The 26,937-nt window shown below is 40.2% G+C and overlaps 2 protein-coding genes across 10 annotated transcripts in view; one reads left to right on the top strand and one right to left on the bottom strand.

Moving 5' to 3' along the window:
- Positions 1-1,627: 1,627 nt before the first annotated feature.
- LOC106578701 (glucagon family neuropeptides) lies at positions 1,628-7,981 on the bottom strand. Of its 8 annotated transcripts, XM_014157812.2 has the most exons (7): positions 7,649-7,981; positions 7,203-7,307; positions 6,072-6,206; positions 5,456-5,560; positions 4,737-4,871; positions 4,136-4,256; positions 1,628-2,131 (listed from the first exon to the last, which is right to left on the bottom strand). In XM_014157812.2, exons 2-7 carry the CDS (start codon positions 7,298-7,300, stop codon positions 2,123-2,125), a joined length of 603 nt encoding a protein of 200 aa, XP_014013287.1. In that variant the 5' UTR covers positions 7,301-7,307; positions 7,649-7,981; the 3' UTR covers positions 1,628-2,122. The 8 variants fall into 8 exon arrangements, with proteins under 8 accessions (XP_014013287.1, XP_045558141.1, XP_014013285.1 ...); XM_045702185.1 differs by lacking the exon at positions 5,456-5,560; XM_014157810.2 differs by lacking the exon at positions 1,628-2,131 and having other exon boundaries at positions 2,377-4,256.
- A 10,526-nt stretch (positions 7,982-18,507) lies between these two features.
- LOC106578703 (tyrosine-protein kinase Yes) overlaps positions 18,508-26,937 on the top strand; it is a 48,347-nt gene continuing 39,917 nt past the window's right edge. Inside the window, exons 1-2 of one of the 2 annotated variants that reach the window (XM_014157819.2) lie at positions 18,508-18,655; positions 18,883-19,007. The gene's annotated coding sequence lies outside the window, so the exon portion shown is untranslated. The remainder of the gene's footprint in view (positions 18,656-18,882; positions 19,008-26,937) is intronic. The other variant, XM_014157821.2, reaches the window with a different exon arrangement.

Genomic DNA, 26,937 nt, shown 5'->3' with positions numbered 1-26,937 from the left:
CTCACCCAGAACACAGGTGTAGAAACGAAACTAAAAAAGGTTCTCAGTGAAACCAAACAAAGTCAGAGCGACATAGTATGTGCTTTATTACAGCACTTGATTCCTATGATATTTCTAACAAATTGTGTTCATTCCACACAAATGATGTGGTGTCCATTGCATAGTCACTTGCACTTCTAAGATGGGCATGATGGTCTATCTTCTGTTGTCTTTGTTACCATGGGGACTGAGGAGCTGGGTGTTCTTGTATCTATTGTGGGACTGGACCCATGACAAAGCTCAAACCCACAAGCAGCCTGTTAAGAGCCTGCCTGCCTGGGTTTAATGTGTGTGTGGTGGGTCGAGTGTTTAAAATACAAATGTACAGATAAGTAAATATGTCTGACCCATCTGTAACCTCACACTAAGGTAGGGAGCAACATCAAATGATTGATTAGTGTTGTGCACAGTAATATTGACTGCTTTCGGATGGAGAGCCACCTCGGTAGCTATAGACACTTGTTGGATTGGCTATGTAGTATACCATATGTGTGCATATACATGTGTGTGTATTGTATGTAACCTTTAGGTCTAGTGTTTTGCATGTTGAGTTTATTTATTTGATTTTCCGCATTTCCTCACTTCATTCCTCACTTCATTTTGCTCCTCAATTTATGCACCTTGGTTGGAGAGTTTGAGAGTAAGGTAGCGGCCTTGTTCCTTTACCTTTTCTATCAGGGTAAAGAACGTGCCATTGAGAATTGGTGGTCTGATATATTCTGTAGGCTTGTTATAGACGCCATCATGGCCCTAGTTCTTCATCTGTGACGTCCTAGTCGGATGTTGGGTGCAGCAGGACAGCAGGTGGGTGGTACTGGTCGGGAGATCCCTCCCACGTCTGTCTCGCCGCTGGTGCTGTCCCAAGAGGGTCTGGGGGTATCGACACCCCACCAAGTGAAGACTCAGGGTTTCACAGTATTCACACCAAAGAGCAATTTAGTGTTCTTGGATTCTTTGAAGGGCAGAGACAGCAGTCTGAGTTTTCACCCTTATATCCACGATTCCTACGGGTAGTGTATCTCTTAGTATCTTAATGTTCATTTATTGTACTTATAAGACGATTCACTGTATTTATTGAGGTTATTTGTTTAGTAAGACATTTATGGACAGCAAGGACATTTGTGGTTTATACTGTGCTTTTAGCAGTACAACATTTACTGTATTTTTAGAAGACTGTAGTTATGGACACTTGGTTCCTTTAATATCCATTTGTTGTTGTTTTTGTTTGTTGATTGTTTCAGATGATTATTTAGAGTACCCCTATATAATTATGTGATACCCTTTAGGTGCCTAGATACCTGAAAAACGGTATTCTCTTGTACTTTGTCCTAGTCTTCTCTCCCTCTGTCCTCCTTTCTGTGATTTCTCTTTAGGCATTTTGGTGTGATGGGCTAGTGAGAAAGTACACGTATTGGATGGATGCACTATAATGTGTGGAGCAGGACTAAAATGAGCTAACAATTATTGTGTATTGTTGTATAACAATGGTACTTTACAGTGGTACTGTTCTAGCATCCTCACCTATGAGCTGAGGATGAACTACTTACAATGTTATGGGTTTAAAAGATTAGACGAAATTGTGTTGTTTACAAAAATTTATTCATACAAATTCCACAACACCGTTTTTTTTTTTTTTACATTTATAGACTTAACCCTTGTGGATCGCCATTTTTTTCTCATTATAATAGTACTCTCTAATATCAATTTTCTACACAATAAATATATATATATATTCTAAGTTTAATCTTCACGTTTAGTAAGGCTGTTGGCGCTTTCAAAATGATACACATTATGGAAAGAGGGTAATCATGATGCTTGCAACTATCTACCACAAATCTCTAAGTCTAAGTGCTCAACAACAAAAAAATCGTAAAAAGAAATGATTGTGAGCAAGAGTGCTCGGAGACTACACCTAATGGCACTAAAGATCCAATCAAATGTCTGTGCAACACAAAAACAACAACCAAATGGTGAAATGTAAGCTGATGATTTGCAGCATTGTAGGGCTACTAAATAGCCATCTGTGATTCGTGGCGATTTTAAAGTCGAAGCAAGGCACCACAGCCGCAAGCTGCATTCTGCGTCACAAAGCCTGGAGGGGAATGCAGAATTAAAGAAAGATTGATTTCATACACACAGGCACAGATCGAAGAACTTTGCCCTACTGCTAAGTGTCACAAAGCTCAAACCTAACCTACAGTGTCTGTAGAATCTGCCTGGTGCACTAGTGGAGTTAGATCTCCTTGCAATTTAGGGAAGTGTGAATATGATGTCTTGGGGCCAGGAAATGGAAGTATACTGTACGGATTCAGAAGCTACATTTTTCATTATCTTATTAACTATTTTTCATGGTGTCGAGAAATGGGATGGCTAATACAGAAGTAGCGAACCCAATCATGCCTCTAGTGAGAAGAAGTGTGGCTTGTTCTGTCTATCTGTCACTGATGGGTACAAGTGAGATGATAGGCCAAGTTCTTCTAATGAGGTGTGGAAACCTTTGTCTGGTAAATTCCTTTCACTGCCAAAAATCACCCTGTTTTCTCTCGAATCGATTGGTCATGGACTCTCCTTCTTTCTCTGTGTCCCTCTTTCTCTTTGTTCTCCTCTCTCGCACCCACTATCCTCATTCCTCTCTCTTCCTCCCACTCCCCCTCTCGTACTTGGGTCTATCTAGCACTGAACAGGTTTTCTCTGCTTCTCATCTTGTGATCACTTACATCAAGAAAAAAGAGGCAAGTAAACTGAGAAGCTAGTTTGGAATTGGTGGTGTTCAGAATAGTACAGGCACGGTGAAGTACGTTTAAGGCTTTGTCTAACTGTTGGTTAGGTAGAAGTTTGACTGTGCTGTGCTTGGGCTGCCAGGATACGTAAGGATTATTCAAAACAACAATCATTCAAGCATTGTTTTTGGCATATAATACATTGGAATGTAACAGAATCTTATCTCAAGTCCCATTGAGAAGAGACTAAAAAGAAAACATGACGCAACTCTTTCTAAAAGCTTCTCCCCTGCAGTACATTCATCTGAGCTTTCCTATACAGAAGACAGGGGTGAGACGTTCAATCAAACACTTTGTGCAGTAATGTTGGGGAGAGAACAAAAACAAAACAACATCCAGAAAAAACACATATGTATATACGTCAATCAGTGAGCAAAGAAAACCATCCAATTGCAGTAGTTTGCACAGATTTGGTGGCTAGTGCAATTACTTTAATCATGCGATCTAGCTTTACATTGGTTCACATGACAAGATAGGGGAAAGCACAGTAGACCAGGAAGGTGCAACACGTCTTCAAATTGCCTCTGAAATGTTCCTCATGAAAAATAAAAAATACATTGAAATTAAGTGAAGCCACATAAAAAGTATAATGTCAGTGGAAATGGTCTCAATTTTGTTATTGGACTTTCTTTTTGAGTCCGATGACCATTCAGGTTATTCTATGTTCATGATGCTTCTTATGTGGCGAGAAGAGACAAATGGAAAACCTTTAACAGCATTCCAGGTTTTCAAGAGCTTTTCAAACACATGTATACCACTACAGAGGAACACGAGATAGATACTTTGCACAAAGTTCAAAAGTGTAAGCTCATTTTCTTTAACACTGAAGAAGAAGAACAGGAAGGAAAAAAAAGCTCAAAAGCACTCTGGTCCTCATCTTATGAGGGTCATGGAGGTCATAGGGGTCATTCTAACAAGTATTCCACTTTAGTATTTGAATTACCGCCATATATAAGGATTCTAGAGCCTGTTGGGTCATGTCTGTTTTGGCCTTAAATAAATAATGTATTTATAATACTGTTTAGCAGTCACATTATTATCCTACAGCCTCCAATGAGATATTTATGGGGAATTTTAAAGGATTTACAGTATATCCATACACATTCAATGTTCATACGTATACTGCATGCAGTATAGGTGTGAATATAGATACAGTTGTACAGTATCTCTAGGGAGACAGGAGCACAAACGAGAAAGGAAGAAGACTTGGTTGTATTTAGTATCTGGAGCTAAGATCACAGGGTAAGGTGAGAAAAAGAGGGAGGGACAAGAGACATCCCTCAAGACAAGGCCTCGGGAAAGAGCCTGGAACTCACCGGAAATTCGGGAGAGAACTGTTTCAGCCAGTCTCCCAAAATAGCCTCAAACTCATCCCCATCCGGTAGGGCATCAAAGTCTATGTCTTGTAGAATATGGTGAAAACCTAAGTCTTCAGGGCTGTTGTAAATAAAGACACTAAGCTCTTAATTTCAGTTGCCACAAAGTAACATTCAATACATTGATTGTCTTTTAAACTATTTATTTCCTTCTCATTCATATCTGGATTTAAATGTTTAAAAGACAGGGTAAAGAGCATATTGATCATGTGCACATCATTTCATCTTCTTTTTCTAAGTAGGTCTAAAAATAAATAAATATAGGCTATATTTAGGTTGAACAAAAGGATTGGTCCACAAAGTAGATCTGTGCGTTCTCAAGTGCTTAAGTACAAAAGAAAAACAATATTATTATCAAAATATTAATTTTAATGGCTTTACTTCATACATAAATACATGTTTAAAGAACACAAGAGCGATCCACCAATTGTTCAGTTTTCTCAAAATGACTTGATCTGGGCTGTACACACATGGTAGTTTGGTTTAGCAACGCTACAAATACGCTAGCCGGCGTCCTTTGCTTCTATATCTCTGTCTATACCTTTTCCCAAGGACTGCCGCCAGGTATTTCTTGACTGCCATTTGCTTTCGGTAGCGGCTGTAGCTGTCTGTGAAGATCCCATCCGAGTGTCGCTTTGACAGAGGTTCTGAGTCGTCTTCCATGGTGCTCCCTCCACTAAGAAAGGGGGAGAGCAGGATAGTTTTCACTGTTAGGAGACGCCTACCCTGCCTCGGAATGTAGCCCATAGACTGCACTGCACAGCTCTTAATTTTTTTTATTTTCTCATCTCTTCAACTTTTAATCAATCATCCCAAATTGATTTTTATTTCGATATCATCATGGTTAGGCTGGCTGGTCGAGGATGTAGGGAATAATTGAAGCCTAAATTTATCTTCAACCCTTGGGACTAACCCCCTACCACCATCAATTATTAATAATGAAAATGAAATGTATTCATCCACGTGGATCCTGGGCTTTGCTACTTAAAGAGACAATATCAGCACTGAGATCCACCGATTCGATCTAAATCATGCCGCACCCGGATTTGCGCTGTCGAAGATTTTATCAAGTCAACCTACTCTTCGCCTGAAGGCGTCAAATTCAAGTCGGAAGAACACACACATAGACACACGGGACAATTTTGACGAAACATAGAATGAATAGTGAGTATTCGGAAAATCTGAGTTAGAAGAAAAACGAACACCAAAAAATAACTAAGATCACAAAATAAGAGACGACAACTAAGAAGATGTCCTTACCCTACACGCTTTGCCATCAGAGAATGGAGATATTGTCTTGCTGATAACTGACCCAGCGCTTTCCTGTAGGCTTTATTAAACATTCCGTCTGCATGCCTTTCGGTTCTGGGATGATAAAACGCCAAACAATAAATGATCACACGTAAGTGGCAACATACTGTATTTAGCCTACCAAATCCAACGCGTCATATGGGCTGCTTTCCAAAATGTGGACAATGCTATTCTGGTGAATTTCAAGAGTTTGGAAATGGCCGGATCATATTAAAAGCGTCTCGTTCTGTTTTAGTTCGCTTACTAAATATAGGATTCTAACTTGATTCTATAGCCCACAGAGCTTTCCGATTAGCTTCGTTTGAATACCAGGCTACCAAACATAGTCTATCTTGCTGCCATGAAAATGTGGGAAGTTTGTTATTTTAAAGGATCATTTTTTTTTATAGGTATTTCCATCAAAAGATTAAATAACAAAATGTGATTATTGACGGTACAGTACATTTACTAACATAAAACATATAACATAGATGAACATAAATATGAGCCCGATAATGAAATGTCTAGCATGAATGTCAACGACATTAAAAAAGAATAGGTTGAGTGTAGTTATAATGATAATCACCTTTTCTCGGGTGGGTAGTATAAAGTGTACACGTCGTCCGCCACAGATGGGGGACTTCTTAAAGCAATTTGATCACTGTCAAAAGCCAAGTCCGGTAACGAATTTCCATCTTCGTCATAAACCTCATTTTCAAGTCTGAAATCGGAAATGCATTTGAATATTATATGCTTTTTGATATAGGATTAATCATGTATAATCATGATTAAACCAATTCTGAAAATAAACACCGAAATAAATTACTTGCATTTTTAGATTGTATAGGCTACATTCCATGTTAAGAAATTAGAGGAATTAAAACATATTTGATAGGCCTACAATAGCCATAATGTATCTGCTTAAATGTGTAATAATTGCAATTGCTATTGGCCATTCCTAAGTAAGCTACAACACCTTACATAAAAACAGTGGAACCATAGGCTATATTTCCCAAAAGGCAACCGAACTCATCCACATCGGAAATGGGGGAAAAAACCTGTTTAATTTAAAATAATTTTAATTGTGAATTAAATAAGACCATCTCAAAAACTACATTAAAATGTATAGTTGTGATTCAAAAAATAAAATAATGCAGATTGTGTCTGCTTAGTTAAGAGAATACAAAATAAATCGATCTTGTTATTCTATGAATTAGTGGCTCCCACGTTTACCCCACGCCTCAGCAAATTACCCCTCTCTGTCATTCCCACGGGAGGCGTCTAAACGCAGAGATAGAGTTCTGTATCAGACGCTTGATCTACCAGTAGCTTGTAATATGCTATATTCCACTACTATGATTCCAGGCGCTCTAAAGCCCCTCATAGCAAAACATTGCAGCATATTCAAACTCAAAATAAAACACATATACCAGTATCTTTCAATGTATAGCATATATTTGTATACTCAAATTGACAAGATGCTCTGGAGGGGAAAACGGTGTATTAATGTAGGTATCTTCTATTTTCTTTTTTCTCCACACATTGATTGAACGAAAAAAAAATATAGCAATAAAAGGCATAGGTCTAGACCTATGTGGTTGCAGTAGGCTAGATCTAATACATAACTACTGTCCTCAGCAGCAGAAACAATGCGTTTTCCAATGTTAATTTTACATTCAGAGATGCTCAGTTGAAGGAGAAGTTTTCAGGTACCTACCTAAGGTTAGGATAGCTTAGCCCGAGAGGTGAGCAGTGGATGCTGTAGTGCATTATGATTCCATAGATGAGTAAGGCTAAAGTCGCTTTACTAGACATTGTCCTGCTGAGAAAGAAATGATTACAAAGTTAGACGTGCGAAAGCTATCTAGCATTTCCAAAGTCAGAGTGCGGGAAAACGGAATTAATGCATATTTTTTTAAGAATGGATAGGGTTTTCTTATATTTTGGAGAACAATACGCTCACAAAAATGATCCAAACTCCCCATCTATTCATCACTTACTGCTTGCGAGTGCAACAGTGCCTCAACGAACCTCAAGTGTGTTGCCCCAAACATTCTAAAGTACCAAATATGACCTCCAAACATTACCTCCAAACCTTCTAAAGTATAAGCCTGTTGCTGAATTCTCGTTTGTGTGTGTAAAAGTTCAGAAAGCATCACGTACCTATTGCCGTGTGGAGAGAGAAGCTGGCTGTGATCCGGTTGCGACTGCGACTGGGAGAGTGAGATAATCTCTCTCTCTCCCTTTCTCTCCTTCCCTTTCTCTCTTCTTCTTGCTTCGTCTGTGAAGCGTCTCTGCCGCCTCCTGATGCTCCTTTAATGTGTCCAACCCTCCGTGCGCTCACACATAAAACGCGATGATCGGATCTCTGTATGCACACAACAACCCCAGGAGAAAGAGCCCACACGTTTGTCTTCACAGAGGAAACTTTTTGTTCTGAAGACCTGCTTGCCTCGGCTTTTTTTATTCCTGAATCCAACAGCATGCCTTTTTCACTGGTCACACTAGGGGATACTATCTACGTCATCGCCCCCATCCTCTCGGAATGTAACACTGTAGTACTTTTCCTTTCCCGTCAATGAGATGGCCCGAGTCATAAAGTGCATATGCATGTTTAGTTCAACCACGTAATTGTGGGACAATGCATGAATGCTATTATTTGTCAGCGTGACATATATAAGCCGTAAGCCAAGTGAGATCATTGTGCGTGGTTAATTTCAATACCTCAACCAAATGACTAAAGTAAAATCGCCCCCGTTAAACTTAAAACCAACTTGACCAATCTTTCAATTATGGCCATATATTGTGAAAATGATCAAGGTCAAGTGCTTGCTTTGTGCCCCCATCGCCTTTAGCGCACGACAGGTAATAGAGCGGGAGTTGTCCAGTACTCAGGTGCTGAAACCCTGGGACTGACAATGGTTGAATCGGCGCGTTTTAGCAAGACAACGTGAAAGGCATGTGGTGCTTGTTCCACAGAAACAGAAAAAAATTTGAAACAGAAAAATAATAGTTAAATTCTGACTACTGAATGTTATCCTAAAATGTTTTAGGACTTCATAGCCTCCATGCATTCAATGCATTATGTACACTATATAGCCAAAGTATGTGGACACCCCTTCAAATGAATGGATTCGGCTATTTCTGCCACACCCGTTGCTGACAGGTGTATAAAATAGAGCACACAGCCATGCAATCTCCACAGACAAACACTGGCAGTAGAACGGCCCATACTGAAGAGCTCAGTGACTTTCAACGTGGCACCGTCATAGCATGCCACTTTTCCAACAAGTTGGTTGGTCAAATTTCTGCCCGTGCTAGAGCTGCCCTGGTAAACTATAAGTGCTATTATTGTGAAGTGGAAGCATCTAGCAGCAACAACGACTGATAGGACCGCCGAGTGCTGAAGCGGGTAGCGAGTAAAAGTCGTCTGTCCTCGGGTGCAACACTCACTACCAAGTCCCAAACTGCCTCTGGAAGCAACGTCAGCACAAGAACTGTTCCTCGGGACCTTCATGATATGGGTTTCCATGGCCGAGCAGCAGCACACAAGCTTAAGATCACCATGCGCAATGTCAAGCGTCGGCTGGAATGCTGTAAAGCTCGCCGCCATTGGACTCTGGAGCAGTGGAATCGCGCTCTTTGGAGTGATGAATCACTCTTCATCATCTGGCAGTCTGCCGGACAAATCTGGCTTTGGCGGATGCCAGGAAAACGCTACCTGACCCAATGCATGGTGCCAACTGTAAAGTTCGGTGGAGGAGGAATAATGGCCCTGGGCTGTTTTTCATGGTTCGTGCTAGGCCCCTTAGTTCTATTGAAGGGAAATCTTAATGCTACAGCATACAATGACATTCTAGATGATTCTGTGCTTCCAATTTTGTGGCAACTGTTTGGGGAAGGCCCTTTCCTGTTTCAGCATGACAATGCCCCCTTGCACAAATCGAGGTGCATACAGAAATGGTTTGTTGAGAACAGTGTCGAAGAACTTGACTGGCCTACACAGATCCCTGACCTCAACCCCATCGACTACCTTTGGGATGAATTGGAATGCCGACTGCGAGGCAGGCCTAATCTCCCAAAATCAGTGCCCGACCTCACTAATGATCTTGTGGCTGAATTGAAGCATGTCCCTGCAGCAATGTTCCAACATCTAGTGGAAAATCTTCCCAGAAGAGTGGCGGCTGTTATAGCAGCAAAGGGGGGACCCAACTCCATATTAATGCCCATGATTTTGGAATGAGATGTTCGACGAGCAGGTATCCTCATACATTTGGTCATGTAGTTTACCATTGGCTATTATCTGTTATGCACACGCTCAAACGATAGAGTTGCTCAATAAGCCATAGAAGCGTATGACATTTAAAAAAAAATGTAGCATGTACAACTGCCTCAAATCATGTCTCAGTGATACAAGATTTACTTTCTTGTAATAGTGATCTTCTCCACAGATACACAAAAATTACATTCTATGACAAATGATCATGTTGTATGCAGTTTTTCAATATTATAGATAGGGGTTGAATGGAATTTTATAATGGGAAATAGGAATCAGTGGAAATGATCATGGAGCAGCAACATACTTTGTTTTATACAAAATCCCAAATTAACCCCTGCAATGACAAATATAAAACTTAAAAATATATATAAATTGTCGTTTGTCAACCTGTTAACTTTCCATTGGGACATGTATTTTCAAGTGTCTTTGACAGTTGACCATCATTCATGAATGACCATTGCCTGTAAGTCTATTTCACACGTATGTCTGGATCATGTGTGGAATCTTTGGTGAATTATTCAGACCCCAGCTCTGACGTCATGTGACGAACATTTCCCCAAACTCATGTACTTTTTGTCTTTTTCAATGCGGGGATGATATGAAAAATTGCCCAGAAAAACGCCCCTTACATAAAGTGGTCGCTCCATGTGCTGAGCGAGCACTGCATCCAAGTGGTGATATGGAGTAAGTGCATCAGGATGAGAATAGAACATCATGAACCATCCAGTTTTGCAAACAGGATCAAATACTGACGATATAGACGACTATACATTTTCAGTTAGATCATATTCATGACTCTTCCAGACAGACTATGAATTCAATGTGTTAACAATTAAGTATAAGTATTCATAATAATTACATTTTTTAATAGACTATTTTGAACCACCGGAAGGGAACAGAAATATAGCTAAATAGAATAGAATAGAGTAACTTTATTTTTCCCAGAAGGAACTTTAGTTGTGGCAAGTCAGATAAGATAAAGATATATATTAAAGCAACATTTACACATGACAGATTCAAATGATATAGGAGGCATGTACAAGATCAACATAAGTCACAAACAAATCTATCACAAGCTAATACTATGGATAAAGTTCATGATTACATGGCGACTGTAAACCTACCATAGCCATGACTACTGAGAATACCTTTTTTATCAAAAAGATATCAATCGCCGAAATATTGTCCCATTTTGTGCCGGGTGAAATCTAATAACAAGAACACAATCAATAACCAACCCATCATCATTTCCAAAGTGCAGGATGTGATGTCTGTCAGGAAGATTGATAAGGTTATTTATATCCCATAATTTCTGAGTCATGCCATAAAGTGTTTACACAGAGTGCTTCAGCTACTTCCTGTCATAATATGTGGCCACTCTGAAACCAACCCTTTCCCAGTTTGTTGACAAAGGTTTACTGTAAGTCACTCTGGATAAGAGTTTCTGCTAAATGACCAAAATGTAAATGTGAATATTTGTTCGGAATATCCACCAAATCGTTAAGTGAAGCTAATGAACTGAAAGGGCTAATTGAGGCTGCAGCTGGCTGTTGCAACCACATAAGCTTTTACTGCAACCAAGAACAAGACCTGACCACAATCTAGAAAACTTTGGAATAAACATTTGGATGATGTCAGCTTCAGATGAGTTTGACGACATTTTCTCTCTTTTGTTTACAGCAAATACAGTGTTGCGTTTTTAAAATAGCAAACCCCTCACAAAAATATAACCTCTTTCCAGGCTTTATTTGATGTGTAACTGACTCATAGAGTTTCACAGAGTGACTCAGATTTACTCAGGCCTTCGGATAGGATCAGAGTTTATACAGCCCTTCATAACATCCATACCTCATACAAACTCCTGTTCTTTGTGTGTAGTGTGATATTGGCTAGAGAACTCATCATTGGCCCTTCACAATACCCCCTACTAGATCACCATGTCCACTGTTTGACTGAGTGGGTACACAAACATTCTGTCTGCTCAATCTCAATCTGTTAATGACTTTACGACCCACATCCAGGATTAGGATAAATTAAACCAGGCCATAGGGCATCTCTTATCATATTGAGTGAGCAACCAGGGGTGACTGAAAAGGCACATTGGACTCACCTGTAATAAGAATCACTTTCTGTTGACAATACTAATGACTCATTTATATAGGGTTGACAGGTACAATCTTTTATTTTGCAGTGGGCAAATATCTATCTCACTAGGGTTTGTGTGTGTGTGTGTAATTTATGCATGCGTTTCTTACAGCAGTGGGTTTTAATTAGATTTTGATTAAGAAATGTTTCTCGATTTCTTATTATTGAAATGATCAAATAAAGCTCCAAAACATTTTCCACGGATGGACTATAGTGGTTTGATTGGCTTTAATGAAATGTACAAAAATAGATGTCAAAACAGAACACTCACCAATGACAAAACGTTTACATTAAAGTCGAAGCAAAAACATAAATGACAAATAAATTCGAAAACAACATTTAAATGAATTGTTCATTGCCATATGTTATGACAAACCCATACTTGTTGCAAGCCTCTCAAATATCTGACATTGTGACATAAAATAATATACTTTACAGAAATGTTACTCCACCACTATTAACAGTAATGGCCCTCTAATGGTGCGTCTCATACAGCGGAACATCCCACTTACAGTTCATTTCATAATTCATTTTAGTCATTTAGCAGATGGTCTAGAGAGCAGTTAACAGTTAGGCTAATGGTTATTAGGGTCGACAGACCGGAAATACAGACATGACATGCAAAACATTTAAAGAGTTGGTCAACTTTTTTTAAAATGTTATTATTATTTAGGCTTAAGTTTAGGTTTACTTAAACATATTGGTACATATGCAGAAACATTCAGAAAATGGATATGATCAGCCTAACTATATGGACAGCGAATCATCAATAAATTGTTACTCATAAACAACAAATTAGCATACCACCAAATCAATAAATATGCATATCAATGTCTTTAGTGAGTGTCTTTAGAGAGTTCCATTTGCATAGTTCGAGAGGTTCTTGCCAAGAAAGATGTCTGATGCCTTGTAGTGTGGCTTGTTGCAATAGAGTGTTGCCTTGAAATCCTGAGATCATACTGCCTCTGTGTAGGGGTTAGGAACTTGTGCAGTGGATTTGTGGTCATGCAGGAGCACTTTAAAAGTTTCAACTGTGGCTTCATCTCATCTGCTCTCCAAAGATGGGAGCGAGTTGTAGAGTGCCAATGATGCAGCAGCATCGTCTTTGGAAGGCCGGCCCACACTGGCGCGTCATACTCCATGATTTGTCCAATGAAGGTCAGGTATACCTGCAGTAGGACTTCAGTAGGGAGGCCAGCTCGTCTTGCTACGCTTAGTTCTTAGCCTTTTTTAGGATATGGCTGATGTGCTCTTCCAAGGACAAGTCAGCTGACAGGAATACACCAAGCAGGTGCACGGTCTCCACACGCTCAAATCAGCCATATACAGCAACTGCTGGTGGAGAGGCCTTGTCAGTAGACCTAAAGCTGATAACCATATCCTTGGTTTTGTTTTTCGTTCACATACAGTACAGGCAGTTGGTTTTTACCCACTCAGCCACTACATTGACGGCTGTTTGTGTTTGGCCAGGTAGCTTGCCAGGAAGCAACTCTGTGGGTGTGAGGTCATCAGCATACTTGACAGGTTGGACGCTGCTTGGGAGGATGGAGTTTAGGGTGTTCATGCATAGCACAAACGATGGGGGGGGGAGCACTCCACCTTGGGGAACCACAGCTGGACTGGCTGTGAGTTAGAAAGGCATGTTCTCGACCTCACTGTCTGCTTGCTGTTGATAGTGAGCCATAGTGAGAGGGACACCCCATGCTCTGCTAGAGTGAGGAGGAGCTGGCCATGGTCTATGGTGTCTTATGCTCTGAAAAAGTCTATAAAGGTTACATGAACATCCTGCTTTGGCACTTTGTTTGAGGCGTTGTGCCACTCCTGTAGGAGCTGAATAAGAGCACTGTTTACCTGTTCTTCACAGAGTCATGTTGTGAAGACTTGATGACATGAGCAGTCTCCTTCTCCAGTATGTCATGTAGCAACCCCTCAAAGATTTTTCCCATGAGGAAAGAGATTTGCCTGTACTCTTGGGGGAAGGTGGGGTTGCTCTTCTTAGTTCTTAGGCACAGCACAGATTATATAGCATTTCCATTGAGAGGGGAAGTTCATAAATTGAACATATGGTACAATACTGGTGCAAGCTCCTCATGGTAGTTTTTCAGGAACCAGGGAGGAATCTCTTCGGGGGCTGCAGACTTCTGCCCATTCACACGCTTCAGCAGTGTTAATTTTGTCAACAAAAAGAGTGACTAAAATATTTGTCTAACACCTATTTTTCTGTGGCAATTGAAGAGACTATAAATGACTAATAAGACCCAGAAAAAAATATAACTAAATGACTCTCTTACCTCCACATAACTAACCAGTCACAACCAGCCTTCTAGTAAGCTACCCTTCACCTGGTTAAGAAATACAAACTTCTGTGCGAAATTAAAAACAATAGCAGCATTGTTTAATAGTAAAACCATTTTACATTCATAAAGCATATCGCGGGCTGTTCTAAAACTAGGCTACTTGCAAACGGGACCGTTAACCATTTGTTTAGGCTGTACATTTTTCAGTCATGATCCCTCATTACCTAGCTATAGCTAACAACCTGGGGCGCGTTCAGCAGGAAGCAACATTTTGGTACGTTCTGATAGAAATATACTATATAGAACAAACATGCCTCACTGACATGTTGAATAAGCAATAATGTCAGCTCTGTTCATGAAATTTCTATCTGCAACGTTTGAGAACGTTTTGCAACTGAACGTGGCTCTGGTGACATTACCAGTAGCAAAAATATGCAAACATTTGATGGCACAGAAAGAAAGTAAAAGTGATAGCAAACTATTTATTGACTAAATTCCTCTTGGCACTACACTATAGCTGACTGGGTAAATAACACATTTTGACTTAATGTAGGTTCAGTGACTTGAGCAATTGGACCAGGACTTGAGAACTGGGACTTGGACATGGACTACAGTCATAGGGACTCATAACTCGACTTGCGACTCGACCATTGGTGACTCGGACTTGGACTCGGATTTGATCACAGGAACTTGGGACTCTATTCAGACTCTGGGCGAAACAGTTATTAGTTCCTGTTCAAAGTCATTAGCAACCGTTCTACTATTGGACATCAATGTGGCTGTGGCGTCTGTTGAACGTTGATAACAATGGCAATGATGCAACCGAGTGACGGAGGTGCAACCCATACTACTTTGCCAATACTTTGCGGCACCAGCTGGTGATTGTGCTACCCCATGTCTCTCTCTCACTCTCTCTGTGCTTGTGTGTCTGTTGGTTTTGTATATTGTGCATCTATGTAGGCTGAATTAGGAATTGACATGGTCAGATAATTCATATATACACTACCAGTCAAAAGTTTGAACACACCTACTCATTCAAGGGTTTTTCTTTATTTTTTACTATTTTCTACATTGTAGAATAATAGTGAAGACATCAAAACTATGAAATAACCCATATGGAATCATGTAGTAACCAAAATAAGTGTTAAACAAATCAAATATATTTTATATTTTATATTCTTCAAAGTAGTCCCCCTTTTCCTTGCTTTTATGCTACATATATGGTGATAGGACAAGGCTATGTATGTTTGTGCACATGGAAGTCAGTGATTTATGTTTACTATAGATTAATGATGCAAAACAAGTGTGACTAAAATGACCCACTATTCTCGTCATTTTGACAATAACTAGACTAAATCATTATTGAAATGACAAAAATGTAACTTCATTATATTTTAATCAAAATTACTAAGACTAGACTAAATCTAAAAAAAGAGTGCCAAAATGAACACTTAGCTTCAAACATTTTTTGATCTGGCCAATGATGTATCTGGGGGGACAGAGGTTTGCCAGCGTGTTGTCAATAGCCTCAATGCCACAGTTGTGCATGTTGTTACAGAGGAAAAGTGAGCACTGAGAATAACACATTCCCTCTGAGTATCCTTTTTGTTGAGGGCTGAAGAGTTTATATTTATTAAGGGGATAATTATATAGGGTTATATTCCTATAATAAGTGTAACAATTATTATAATTAACCATTGTTACACTGTACTTACAGTGTAGGCCACAGTTGAAGTCGGAAGTTTACATACACTTAGGTTGGAGTCATTAAAACTAATTTTACAACCACTTGTAACGTCCATTGTTGGAATGAGACCAAGGCGCAGCGTGGGTTGGGTTCATCATACTTTAATAAAAACAGTGAACCAGCAAAAACCAAAACAAGAAGCTACACAACGAACGAACAGTTTCGCAGGCTACTCACAGCAATGCAAAAACAACTTCCCACACCAGACAGGTGGAAAAAGGGCTACCTAAGTATGGCTCCCAATCAGCGACAACGAAGTACAGCTGTCCCTGATTGAGAGCCATACCAGGCCAAAACACAAAAATACAAAACACAGATAGGGAACATAGAATGAACATAGAAATAGAAAATATAGAACACACATCAAAACCCTGAAACACACAAAACAAACACCCCCTGCCACGCCCTGACCAAACTACTAAAACAAATAACCCCTTTTACTGGTCAGGATGTGACACCACTCCACACATTTCTTGTTAACAAACTATAGTTTTGCCAAGTCGGTTAGGACATCTACTTAGTGCACGACACAAGTAATTTTTCCAACAATTGTTTACAGACAGATTATTTCACTTATAACTCACTGTATCACAATTCCAGTGGGTCAGAAGTTTACATACACTAGGTTGACTGTGCCTTTATACAGCTTGGAAAATTCCAGTAGAAGTTGTCAGGGCTTTAGAAGCTTCTGATAGGCTAATTGACATAATTTGAGTCAATTGGAGGTGTACCTGTGTATGTATTTCAAGGCCTACCTTCAAACTCAGTACCTCTTTGCTTGACATCATGAGAAATTCAAAAGAAATTAGCCAAGACCTCAGAAGAAAACTGTAGACCTCCACAAGTCTGGTTCATCCTTGGGAGCAATTTCCAACAGCCTGAAGGTACAACGTTCATCTGTACAAACAATAGTATACAAGTATAAACACCATGGGACCACGCAGCCATCATATCGCTCAGGAAGGAGACGCGTTCTGTCTCCTAGAGATGAACGTACTTTGGTGCAAAAAGTGCAAATCAATCCCAGAAAAAAGCAAAGGACCCTGTGAAGATGCTGGAGGAAACAGGTACAAAAGTATCTATATTCACAGTAAAACGAGTCTATATTGACATAACCTCAAAGGCCGCTCAGCAAGGAAGAAGCCACTGCTCCAAAACCGCCATAAAATAGTCAGACTACGGTTTGCAACTGCACATGGGTACAAAGATCGTACTTTTTGGAGAAATGTCCTCTGGTCTGATGAAACAAAATTAGAACTTTTTGGCCATAATGACCATCGTTATGTTTGGAGGAAAAAGAGGGAGGCTTGCAAGCCAAAGGACATTATCCCAACCATGAAGCACGGGGCTGGCAGCATCATGTTGTGGGGGTGCTTTGCTGCAGGAGGGACTGGTGCACCTCACAAAATAGATGGCATCATGTGGCAGGAAAATTATGTGGATATATTGAAGCAAAATCTCAAGACCTCAGTCAGGAAGTTAAAGCCTGGTCACAAATGGGTTTTCCAAATGGACAATGAGCCTAAGCATACTTCCAAAATGGTGGCAAAATGGTTTAAGGACAACAAAGTCAAGGTATTGGAGTGGCCATCACAAAGCCCTGACCTCAAACCTATAGACAATTTTTGGGCAGAACTGAAAAACTGTGTGCGAGCAAGGAGACCTACAAACCTGACTCAGTTACACCAGCTCTGTCAGGAGGAATGGGACAAAATTCACCCAACTTATTGTGGGAAGCTTGTGGAAGGCTACCCGAAACGTTTGACCCAAGTTAAACAATTTAAAGGCAATGCTACCAAATACTAATTGAGTGTATGTAAACTTCTGACCCACTGGGAATGCGATGAAAGAAATAAAAGCTGAAATAAATCACTCTTTCTACTATTATTCTGACTATTATTCTTATTCTTAAAATAAAGTGGTGACCTAACTGACCTAACACAGGGAATTTTTACTAGGATTAAATGTCAGGAATTGTGAAAAACTGAGTTTAAATGTATTTGGCTAAGGTGTATGTAAACTTCCGACTTCAACTGTATGTAGGGTTACTTAGGGTTAGGGTTAGTGCTAAGGTTAGGGTTACTGCTGTAAGTACATTGTAATTCATTGTAACAATGATTCATTATAATACCAGTTACAGTGTAATTACAGGAGTAGGTCACTGTAATTTAAAGTGTTGCCAAAGTCTGCTACTTTTGTAGTCCCGTTTTTCACCTGGATTTAAAAATAAAATAATGTATTAGGCCTAAATGGCTCAACAGGAGCAGACAGGGAGAATTAATGGGGAGCCTGGTGGATTTTGAGAAGATTGGTCCTTGGCCCTTGTAGCAAAATATGTAACTAACCACTTCCCCACTCAAACAGCAGAAAAAGGCAGTTCGAAAAAGGGATAATCCGATATTAGGTTACTGCCAGTAGGAGGCGATAGAGCACCAGTTTTGGAGAGATATAATTGCATTCATCTTTCATAAACAAATCACATGGAACCACACACAGTGTATACAGACGCATTTCTGGTTGAAACAAGACTTCTCCCTTTCAATGTTTGTTTTTTATGGGGGGGGGGTGATCATCCTGTGATGATCATCCTACCATCTCGACACCGGTCTGTAGGGTTGGTATCTCCAGCTACGGCGTCATTCCCTGGAGTCAGGTCGGCCATGTTGTAGTGGGGGTGGATGCGGGCTGGCGTAAGTTTAGAGGTAGGAAGTGTATCTACAGGAACTGTGTTACTTTTGACGACTTCTTTTGTCATCATGTCGCTGGACAGATTTTGCTGGGGTTTTATGCATTGAGGTTCTGTCTGTGTCAGCCCCTTTAATAATTTATTTTCTTCAACATTCGTCTTGCTTTGATTTAACTTCCTTGTTTTGTTTTTTTCATTCACCAAGCACAAAAACGACTGAGAAAGGCTGATGATTTGTTGCAGGGAGTCGGGATGGGGGCGACTGTGATATCCATGTTGGAATACTAGCTGATTTTGCGTCGAACCCAGAAATAAATTGGAAATACAAACACAGGCGCATGTGGCACAAGAGCGTGGATTTCTAAAAGGTAAGATTGTTTATCATGATAAAAAATAATAAGTTGACGATCCAATGGTCATGGTAGGCCTACCAGCCCTCTATGGTCGATTTTTCAGGGCATTGTCTGCACATAATTCTTTCTGACCCCTACGAATAGCGGTCAATAGCCTATTATTAAAGTTACATGACAATCTTAGTGTGATACGTTAAAATTCGTTTTTGGAGATAAGCTTCACAGGCCTAGTTTAGTTCACAATAATGCTATCTCTCTGGTCTGAGCCTGTGATTTTAAGTTTTATGTGTAGGCTATGGCTTTAGTTTCCGTAAAGCCTGCATTCCTTTCTCAAACCCCGACAATCGGTTCTTGATGGTAAATCACGTTAGTCCAGACGATAGTGTCCGATATTTCGAGACGACTGTTCCAATACCAAACACATGGAACAGTTAGCTGAAGAAACAACAATGTAGCATTGTCTGGACTCTATCACCGCATGGTCAAATGTAACAAATCCTATTCTTGATTGTCCTGAGGATTGCTAACAGGTAATTAAGTTAAAGCAACTGTACGGAATGTGATTGGTAAATTGAAGATGTGCATGTGCAGGCTACACGTAGTCCATTCCTACACAATTTCCAGTAATGAGAGTGAAGAAATAAATGACCTCAAATTCAATTTAGGTATAGGCCTACACTAGTCATCCCAGAATTCAAATATGGAGGTTCAATTGGTAGAAGGGGATAGAGTACTACCTCATAAAAGAATACCAACTCCACACCACCAAATGTAAAAAATATCTGAGGCATATGCTTGAGCTTGTAAAACGTCGGAATACACCGACAGATGTTTGGAGCGGTGTCAGTTCAATGGAGAGAACTACTGACTGACTATCGTTGCAGGGATTAAAATACTATGTCTGAAAGGTCCAAGGCCTTTAAGCATTGTTATGTCTACTGTCGTCCTTAGGATTCAGAGCAACCTAGACATTACCAAAGCCCCAAATGTGACCCCCCCTAGACTAGAACCTATTCACGAAGACTGCACCCTCTTGGATGAACCAACATTAGCTTAACGTCCACTAGCATTCACTGTGTGTTGCTCTGTGATATTGGTTGCATTTAATGTTATAGTACAGAAATAACCAGGTATATAGGTTACTAAGGCACAACATGGTAACCGCACAGTAAGATTTACAACCAAATGATTGAGAAGCCACTGTGATAGAAGTATGAGAGCATCAGTCACATACTGTAGGTCATGACTTGAGAGACATGGGTCTAATTCTCTAGAGACTGTCACTGTCAGTGGGAATGAGGACATTTCACACCCACGCCAGTGCCTTACAGCGAGAATGTCAGCTGGATCTGGGACAGAAGTATTGAAGAGTTGTGTAGCATGTGAAAAACACTGAGTGGGCTTGCCTTCTATGAGCTTTTAGTAAACTGTTCCAGATGGGAGAGCTGGGCCATATATATATATATATATATATATATATATTAGGCACCAATGAAAGAAAATTGCCTGAAATAGGGACGGACTACCTGAACTTCAATAAGCTACTGTATTTTTCTGTTGCTACGTTTTACACTATTGAATATAACCCTGAATCCTTGGCGATGCCAGGCCAATGGTAGTGTGTGTCTGTCGTAGCTACATATAACATAGAGATAATTGTTGAGTGTGGAACCAAGGAAATTGAGGGAACTTCTCTTTACATCAGGGAGCCTATTGCTGAAGGAAGTAGCATAGGATGTAGCTTAATCTTATCATCCTTACTTCAATACCATGCAGTCAGTAAGTGACGTCAAGCTACAGTTGTGTACATTGGTGTGACTGAACACAAGCTGTGTTTGAATACTCATACTAACCATACTATTTGTGACATAAATTGAGCATGTAGTATGCTTATTAGTCATAGTATGGATATAGTTAGTATGCCAAAAGTTCCCGGGTGTCGTACTACATTCGTCAAAATCCGAAGTATACAAGCAATGGGACACTATTTCGCGTTTTCAGATTTGAAGAAAATGGCGGAAAATATGCAGCAGCATTCCGACCAGAGTGGATACAAATTTGTTGCTTTAACTAATTATGAGAAATGTTAAGAAAATGTTGAGCAATGTAATAAAGTAATGACTTTTCAAATAATTTACTTTACACGTTATGTTGGCTGACAATTTGTTAGCTACACTGTCCTTATGAACAGCATATTATGACAGCAGTATGTGTACCGGGTATGTTAGCTACCTACTGTAACTTTAGTTGGCTGCTAAAACATCAAACTTGCCAGTATATTTACTTTTTTCTATTTAACTACCCAAAGTTTGACTTGATTATTCATGTCATTCATAGCTTAGCTAAGTGGTATAGTAGTTTGGGTGTGTTCGTAAATTCACTCTGGCTATCTACTCCGATTTCAGAACACTCTCGTCTGACCGTGCCAGAGCGCAGAATAACAGATGAATTTACGAACGCTCAACACCCATTGAATATGACCTGTGTCAGTAAACGTCGGCAAAAAAGCGTAATTAAATTGTCGCCAGCAGCACAGTTAGAGTAACCCACGCTCTGGATAACATGAAAACAGCCTAACCAGCTCTGCGAGGGCAAGTAAAATGGTCAGAGTGGGGTGTTCTCTCATTTGTGTCTGGAAGTAGCTTGGGTGCTTGACTGCGGTTGTGAGGTCAGAACGCTCTGATCAAACCTACTCCTCGGCCAGAGTGTCCACTGTGCTTTCAGAGAGCGGAAAGCTCTGAATTTACGAACAGACAATCTGACAACTACCTGAATTTATGAATGCCCAGAGCGCACTCTGGCACTCCAGATTGAGTTTACGAACACACCCGAAGTCTAGCTAGTAATTTGTTTTGCTAACAAGCTAGCAAGAGGTTGCATAGCATCAGCATCAACTTCCGGTAGACAGAGTACGCTCAAATGAAAGGATACCGTTTGTTTATAATATACTAAAATGAATTAATAGTATACAGTATGTAGTATATACTCATTAAGTATGTAGTATACCGTATGTTAGTATGGGTATTCGAACACAGCTACAGTGTTTTAAGGAAGGGTTAGTAATGGTGGTGATGTCACTGAAGTCACCACAGCCCACATTGGCAGTCAGCGCAAATCCCGAGAAGTAGGTGTTGATAGTTTAAATAGTCGTTCTCTGGCTGTTACTGAAGGAAAAAAAAAACGTAAGGTGTGTGGTCACCTGCTCCTAAAATAGCTCCTACACACTCAAGATTGACCAATGTATTGGCAGACGCAACCAGGTATTCTGTGATGCTGGCAGCCTGACACAGCTCCAAAGTTGGAGAGATGTTCTAATTCCGGCATAGCCAATAGTAGGCTACGTGTTTTTTTTAACATCATAACACACACTATACTGCGTCCTTAATAATCATAGCAACATTTATACTACCTCTTCATTTCAAATTCATGTTAGGCCTAGTCTTGCATGCCATACTTGTAAGAGACTACATTAAGGCCTACTTCTGTAATTATGCTGATAGAATAAGTCATCAATGTAAAGTGATGATCCAATTTCCTTCCTTTTTATATTTATTGTTTGATATTGTAAGACTGCAGTTTCCAATGGCCAGATTAACCCTTGGCATTGGAGGAATGCGGAGGAAGACGCAGCATCTGTTGGAGATTTAAAGCATGGTAAGCTCTAAGGACCCTCCCTGTCTACAGCCATGGTGTCAGCTGCTAACAGCTGTCCGTCCAGAAGGCGGGGCTACCCGCATACCCCTAGTTGCCGTGGAAACTTCCCCCATCACGCTCCTTCTTCATTCATTCAAACATAAGGGATGGTTCTCCTTGCGTTACAGTGGGCACGTTTCCATTGACCCAGGTTGATTTGATAAAAGCATTGTCGCCAAATAAATCATTGCGACGTGTAATGGAAAAGGCAGATATAGGATACATTTTCTAAAGATCGACAATCTTTATCAGTTCGACAGTGTTGGATCATTTATTTTTGTCTAACTTTCTTTATTGCGACTGATGATGGGAACGCTGTTTGTCGAATAAATTATGATTGCCAAATACTTTTGAAGGTAAGCGGGACACGTGATGTAATCACTTAACTATAAGCTACACTCCACATTTTATTCTGAGTGCCCACTGCTAGCAAAGTAAAATGTAACAAAAAATGCCTGAACAAGTTTCACCATCCAATTATTTCTGATCTACAGGAGTGCAAGTTCCACCATGGCACGGACCGTGGCGATACGTTGGCACTTGAATTATTTGAATATCGCAAATATTAGTCAATTATTGCATTCTATACGTGCTTGCTTTCGCAGGCTACCTGTGACATGATAGGTGGGAGGGCTTACATACAGTCGACAATTTATTCATGTGAAATTTGCCTAAATGGGTAATGAAAACACCTCAACCACTACATTGTTATTCAACACTACGTTTTTTTTGGTGTGACATCCAGCTTTTTTTTATCGACACAAGATAGTTAAATGGAAACGCACCCTAGCAGGCAATTGTGGCATCTATTTTCTAAGCGTTCTAAATGTCAACAAAAAATCCCTGGACAAGTTAATAGAAACAAAGCTATTGTGTCAATTAGGGCTGTTACGGTGACCGTGCGGTCACGAGTTATGGCGCTAGTCAAATTCCACGTGACCGCTTAGTCAGGGTAATTAGGCTTCTCCATGCGCTGATGCTGCGGATGGTCATTAGTAGTCTACCAAACTTGCTAACTGCCTGGTACTCAGTACTCTATTGTTCCTCTAACCACTCTGACATCCATGCAAATATAATCGAAAATCTAATCAAACACGTCATGAGTGCTCATGTTGCTCAACATTTCTATAGGCTATGCAATTGCATGAGAAAATAATTTTGATGGCCTCTATTAAAAAAAGGAGGATGCCAGGCTAGGCCTACTATATTATGAACTTTCCTAATATTAAGAACATTGCTTTGCTTTACAGCAGGAGTATACATAACCTGGCAGGCATGAAAATTAACCATGGGAAAAGTGTCCTCCATTCTCTATGTAAGTGCATAGATGACATGTATTTTTATTCCCATGCCCTTGTTCTGAGACAGGTGCGTGATAATGGTCCATTCTAAATCAAAACTGATACACATATTATTTAGTATATGTAAATACAACATTAAATTAAGAATAGTCTGATGGGTGACAATATTAGCCTATCACTTGTGAATGATGTATTATTACTTATGAATGATGCCCAGCTTGTGCATTCAGGCAAGAAACAGCGCATACCTTTTTTTTGTCGACTTTTTCAAATCATAGTCGCACACCTCGTATCCTAGCCCATAGGCCTACAGTGCCTTCGGAAAGTATTCAGACCCGTTGACTTTTCCAAATTTTGTTATATAACAGCCTTATTCTAAAATTGATTAAATTCCTCAGCAATCTACACACAATATCCCATAATGGCAATGCAAGAACAGGTTTTTATACATATTTTTATATGTTGTTCTGCCCCTGAACAAGGCAGTTAACTGGTAACTCTAATGAACTTATCATCTGCCGCAGAGGTAGCTGGTTGAGAGAATGCCAAGAGTGTGCAAAGCTGTCATCAAGGCAAAGGGTGGCTACTTTGAAGAATATAATTTTTTTTGGTTTCTACATGACTCCATATGCGTTATTTCATAGTTTTGATGTCTTCACTATTATTCTACAATGTAGTGTGTCCAAACTTTTTTAACTGGTACTGTAAGTATTCAGACCCTTTGCTATGAGACTCGACATTGAGCTCAGGTGCATGCTGTTTCCATGGATCATCCTTGATGTTTCTACAACTTGATTAGAGTCCACCTGTGGTAAATTCAATTGATTGGACATGATTTGCAAAGGCACACACCTGTCTATATAAGGTCCCACAGTTAACAGTGCATGTCAGAGCAGAAACCAAGCCATGAGGTTGAAGGAATTGTCCGTAGAGGTCCGAGACAGGATTGTGTTGAGGCACAGATCTGGGGAAGGGTACCAAAACATTTCTGCAGCATTGAAGGTCCCCAAGAACACAGTGGCCTCCATCATTCTTAAATGGAAGAAGTTTGGAACCACCAAGACTCTTCCTAGAGCTGGCCGCCTGGCCAAACTGAGCAGTCAGGAGAGAAGGGCCTTGGTCAGGGAGGTGACCAAGAACCCGGTAGTCACTCTGACAGAGCTCCAGAGTTCCTCTGTGGAGATGGGAGAACCTTCCAGAAAGACAACCATCTCTGCAGCACTCTACCAATTAGGCCTTTATGGTAAAGTGGCCAGATGGAAGCCACTCCTCAGTAAAAGGCACATGACAGCCCACTTGGAGTTTGCCAAAAGACACCTACAGACAAGGTTCTCTGGTCTGATGAAACCCAGATTGAACTGTTTGGCCTTAATGCTAAGCGTCACATCTGGAGGAAACTTGGCACCATCGCTACGGTTAAGCATGGTGGTGACAGCATCATGCTGTGAGCATGTTTTTCAGGGACTGGGATACTAGTCAGAATTGAGGCAAAAATGAACGGAGCTAAGTACAGAGAGATCCTTGATGACGACTTGCTCCACAGTGCTCAGGACCTCAGACTGGGGTGAAGGTTCCCCTTCCAACAGCACAACGACCCTAAGCACACAGCCAAGACAACGCAGGAGTGGCTTCGGGACAAGTCTCTGAATGTCCTTGAGTGGCCTAGCCAGAGCCTGGATTTGAACCTGATCGACCATTTCTGGAGAGAACTGAAAATAGCTTTGCAGAAACACTCCCCATCCAACCTGACAGAGCTTGAGATGATCTTCAGAGAAGAATGGGAGAAACTCCCCAAATACAGGTGTGCCAAGCTTATAGCGTCATACCCAAGAAGACTCTACGCTGTAATCGCTGCCAAAGGCGCTTCAACAAAGTACTGAGTAAAGGGTCTGAATACTTTATTACTTTTTTTTTTTTTACTATAGTTTAATACTTTTTTTAAAATATAAATTAGCAAACATTTCTAAACTTGTTTTTGCTTTGTCATTATGGGGTATTGTGTGTAGATTGAGGGGGGAAATTATGTAATACATTTTAGAATAAGGTTGTAACCTAACAAAATGTGGAAAAAGTCAAGGGGTCTGAATCCAACGTCACAGTATATGTTTTGGGTTTGTATCACAACTAAAATTGCCAATTAACTTAAAATTAAGCACATTAACCTGCTTTATAACTGACGTAGAGCCTAACTGGCATACATAGGCTGCATGTGAGTTTCAAGTTTGGGAAAGATGATTTTCCCGCTAATTGATTGCATTTTGGAACATTCGCGCTTATAGCCTACTGCCGTGTGCGCATTGCTGCGCTAATGTGAAAAAATTGCCTAATATTTTATCAACATTTTTAAGCTAAATGATCAGCCTCATTTCTTTTAAATGTTTTTTTTTATTTATTTTTTTATGCTGGGTGGTTGTATTAATTTGGGATCTATTGCATCCCACAACTGTAGCACAGTATGTTTGGAATATTTATTTCTCGCACAGGACAAGTTGACCAATAGAATAGGTCAACTTTTCTACTATGGAGGATAGTAGATTGACATAGGCTAGTGCTTTTGCTGTTCGTTAGACCTACTCATCATGTTGGCTGACGAAAAGTAGGCTAAATCTGGACAGTTCTATCTTAAATATGCGCCTAGGAATTCGATAAGAGGGACACGAGCGGTTACGTCCCCGATGTTTCTGTCTTCATTCACTTGTAGCCTACTTCTTAGCTGAAATGCCTGTGAGAAGAACCCGATCATGTGACAGGCATTGGCTACATCTGAGAGAGCCATGTGAGTGAGAGGTGCTTCAGAGCACGGCAGCTGGGAGAAGGGAATTATAATTAGCCTATTATATTCAGCCCAAGGGCACAACGGCCACTTTGGCCTCAAAAGGCATGGATTTTTTTAGGGGGCATTACAGCCACACAAGTGGGATGCCGCCAGGAAATTCGAGTCCTGATGAGAA

This window comes from Salmo salar, chromosome ssa19 (assembly GCF_905237065.1).
Source record: "Salmo salar chromosome ssa19, Ssal_v3.1, whole genome shotgun sequence".
Lineage (NCBI taxonomy): Eukaryota > Metazoa > Chordata > Actinopteri > Salmoniformes > Salmonidae > Salmo > Salmo salar.
Note: the sequence above shows the minus strand (reverse complement) of the source record. Positions and strands in the feature narration are given on the sequence as shown.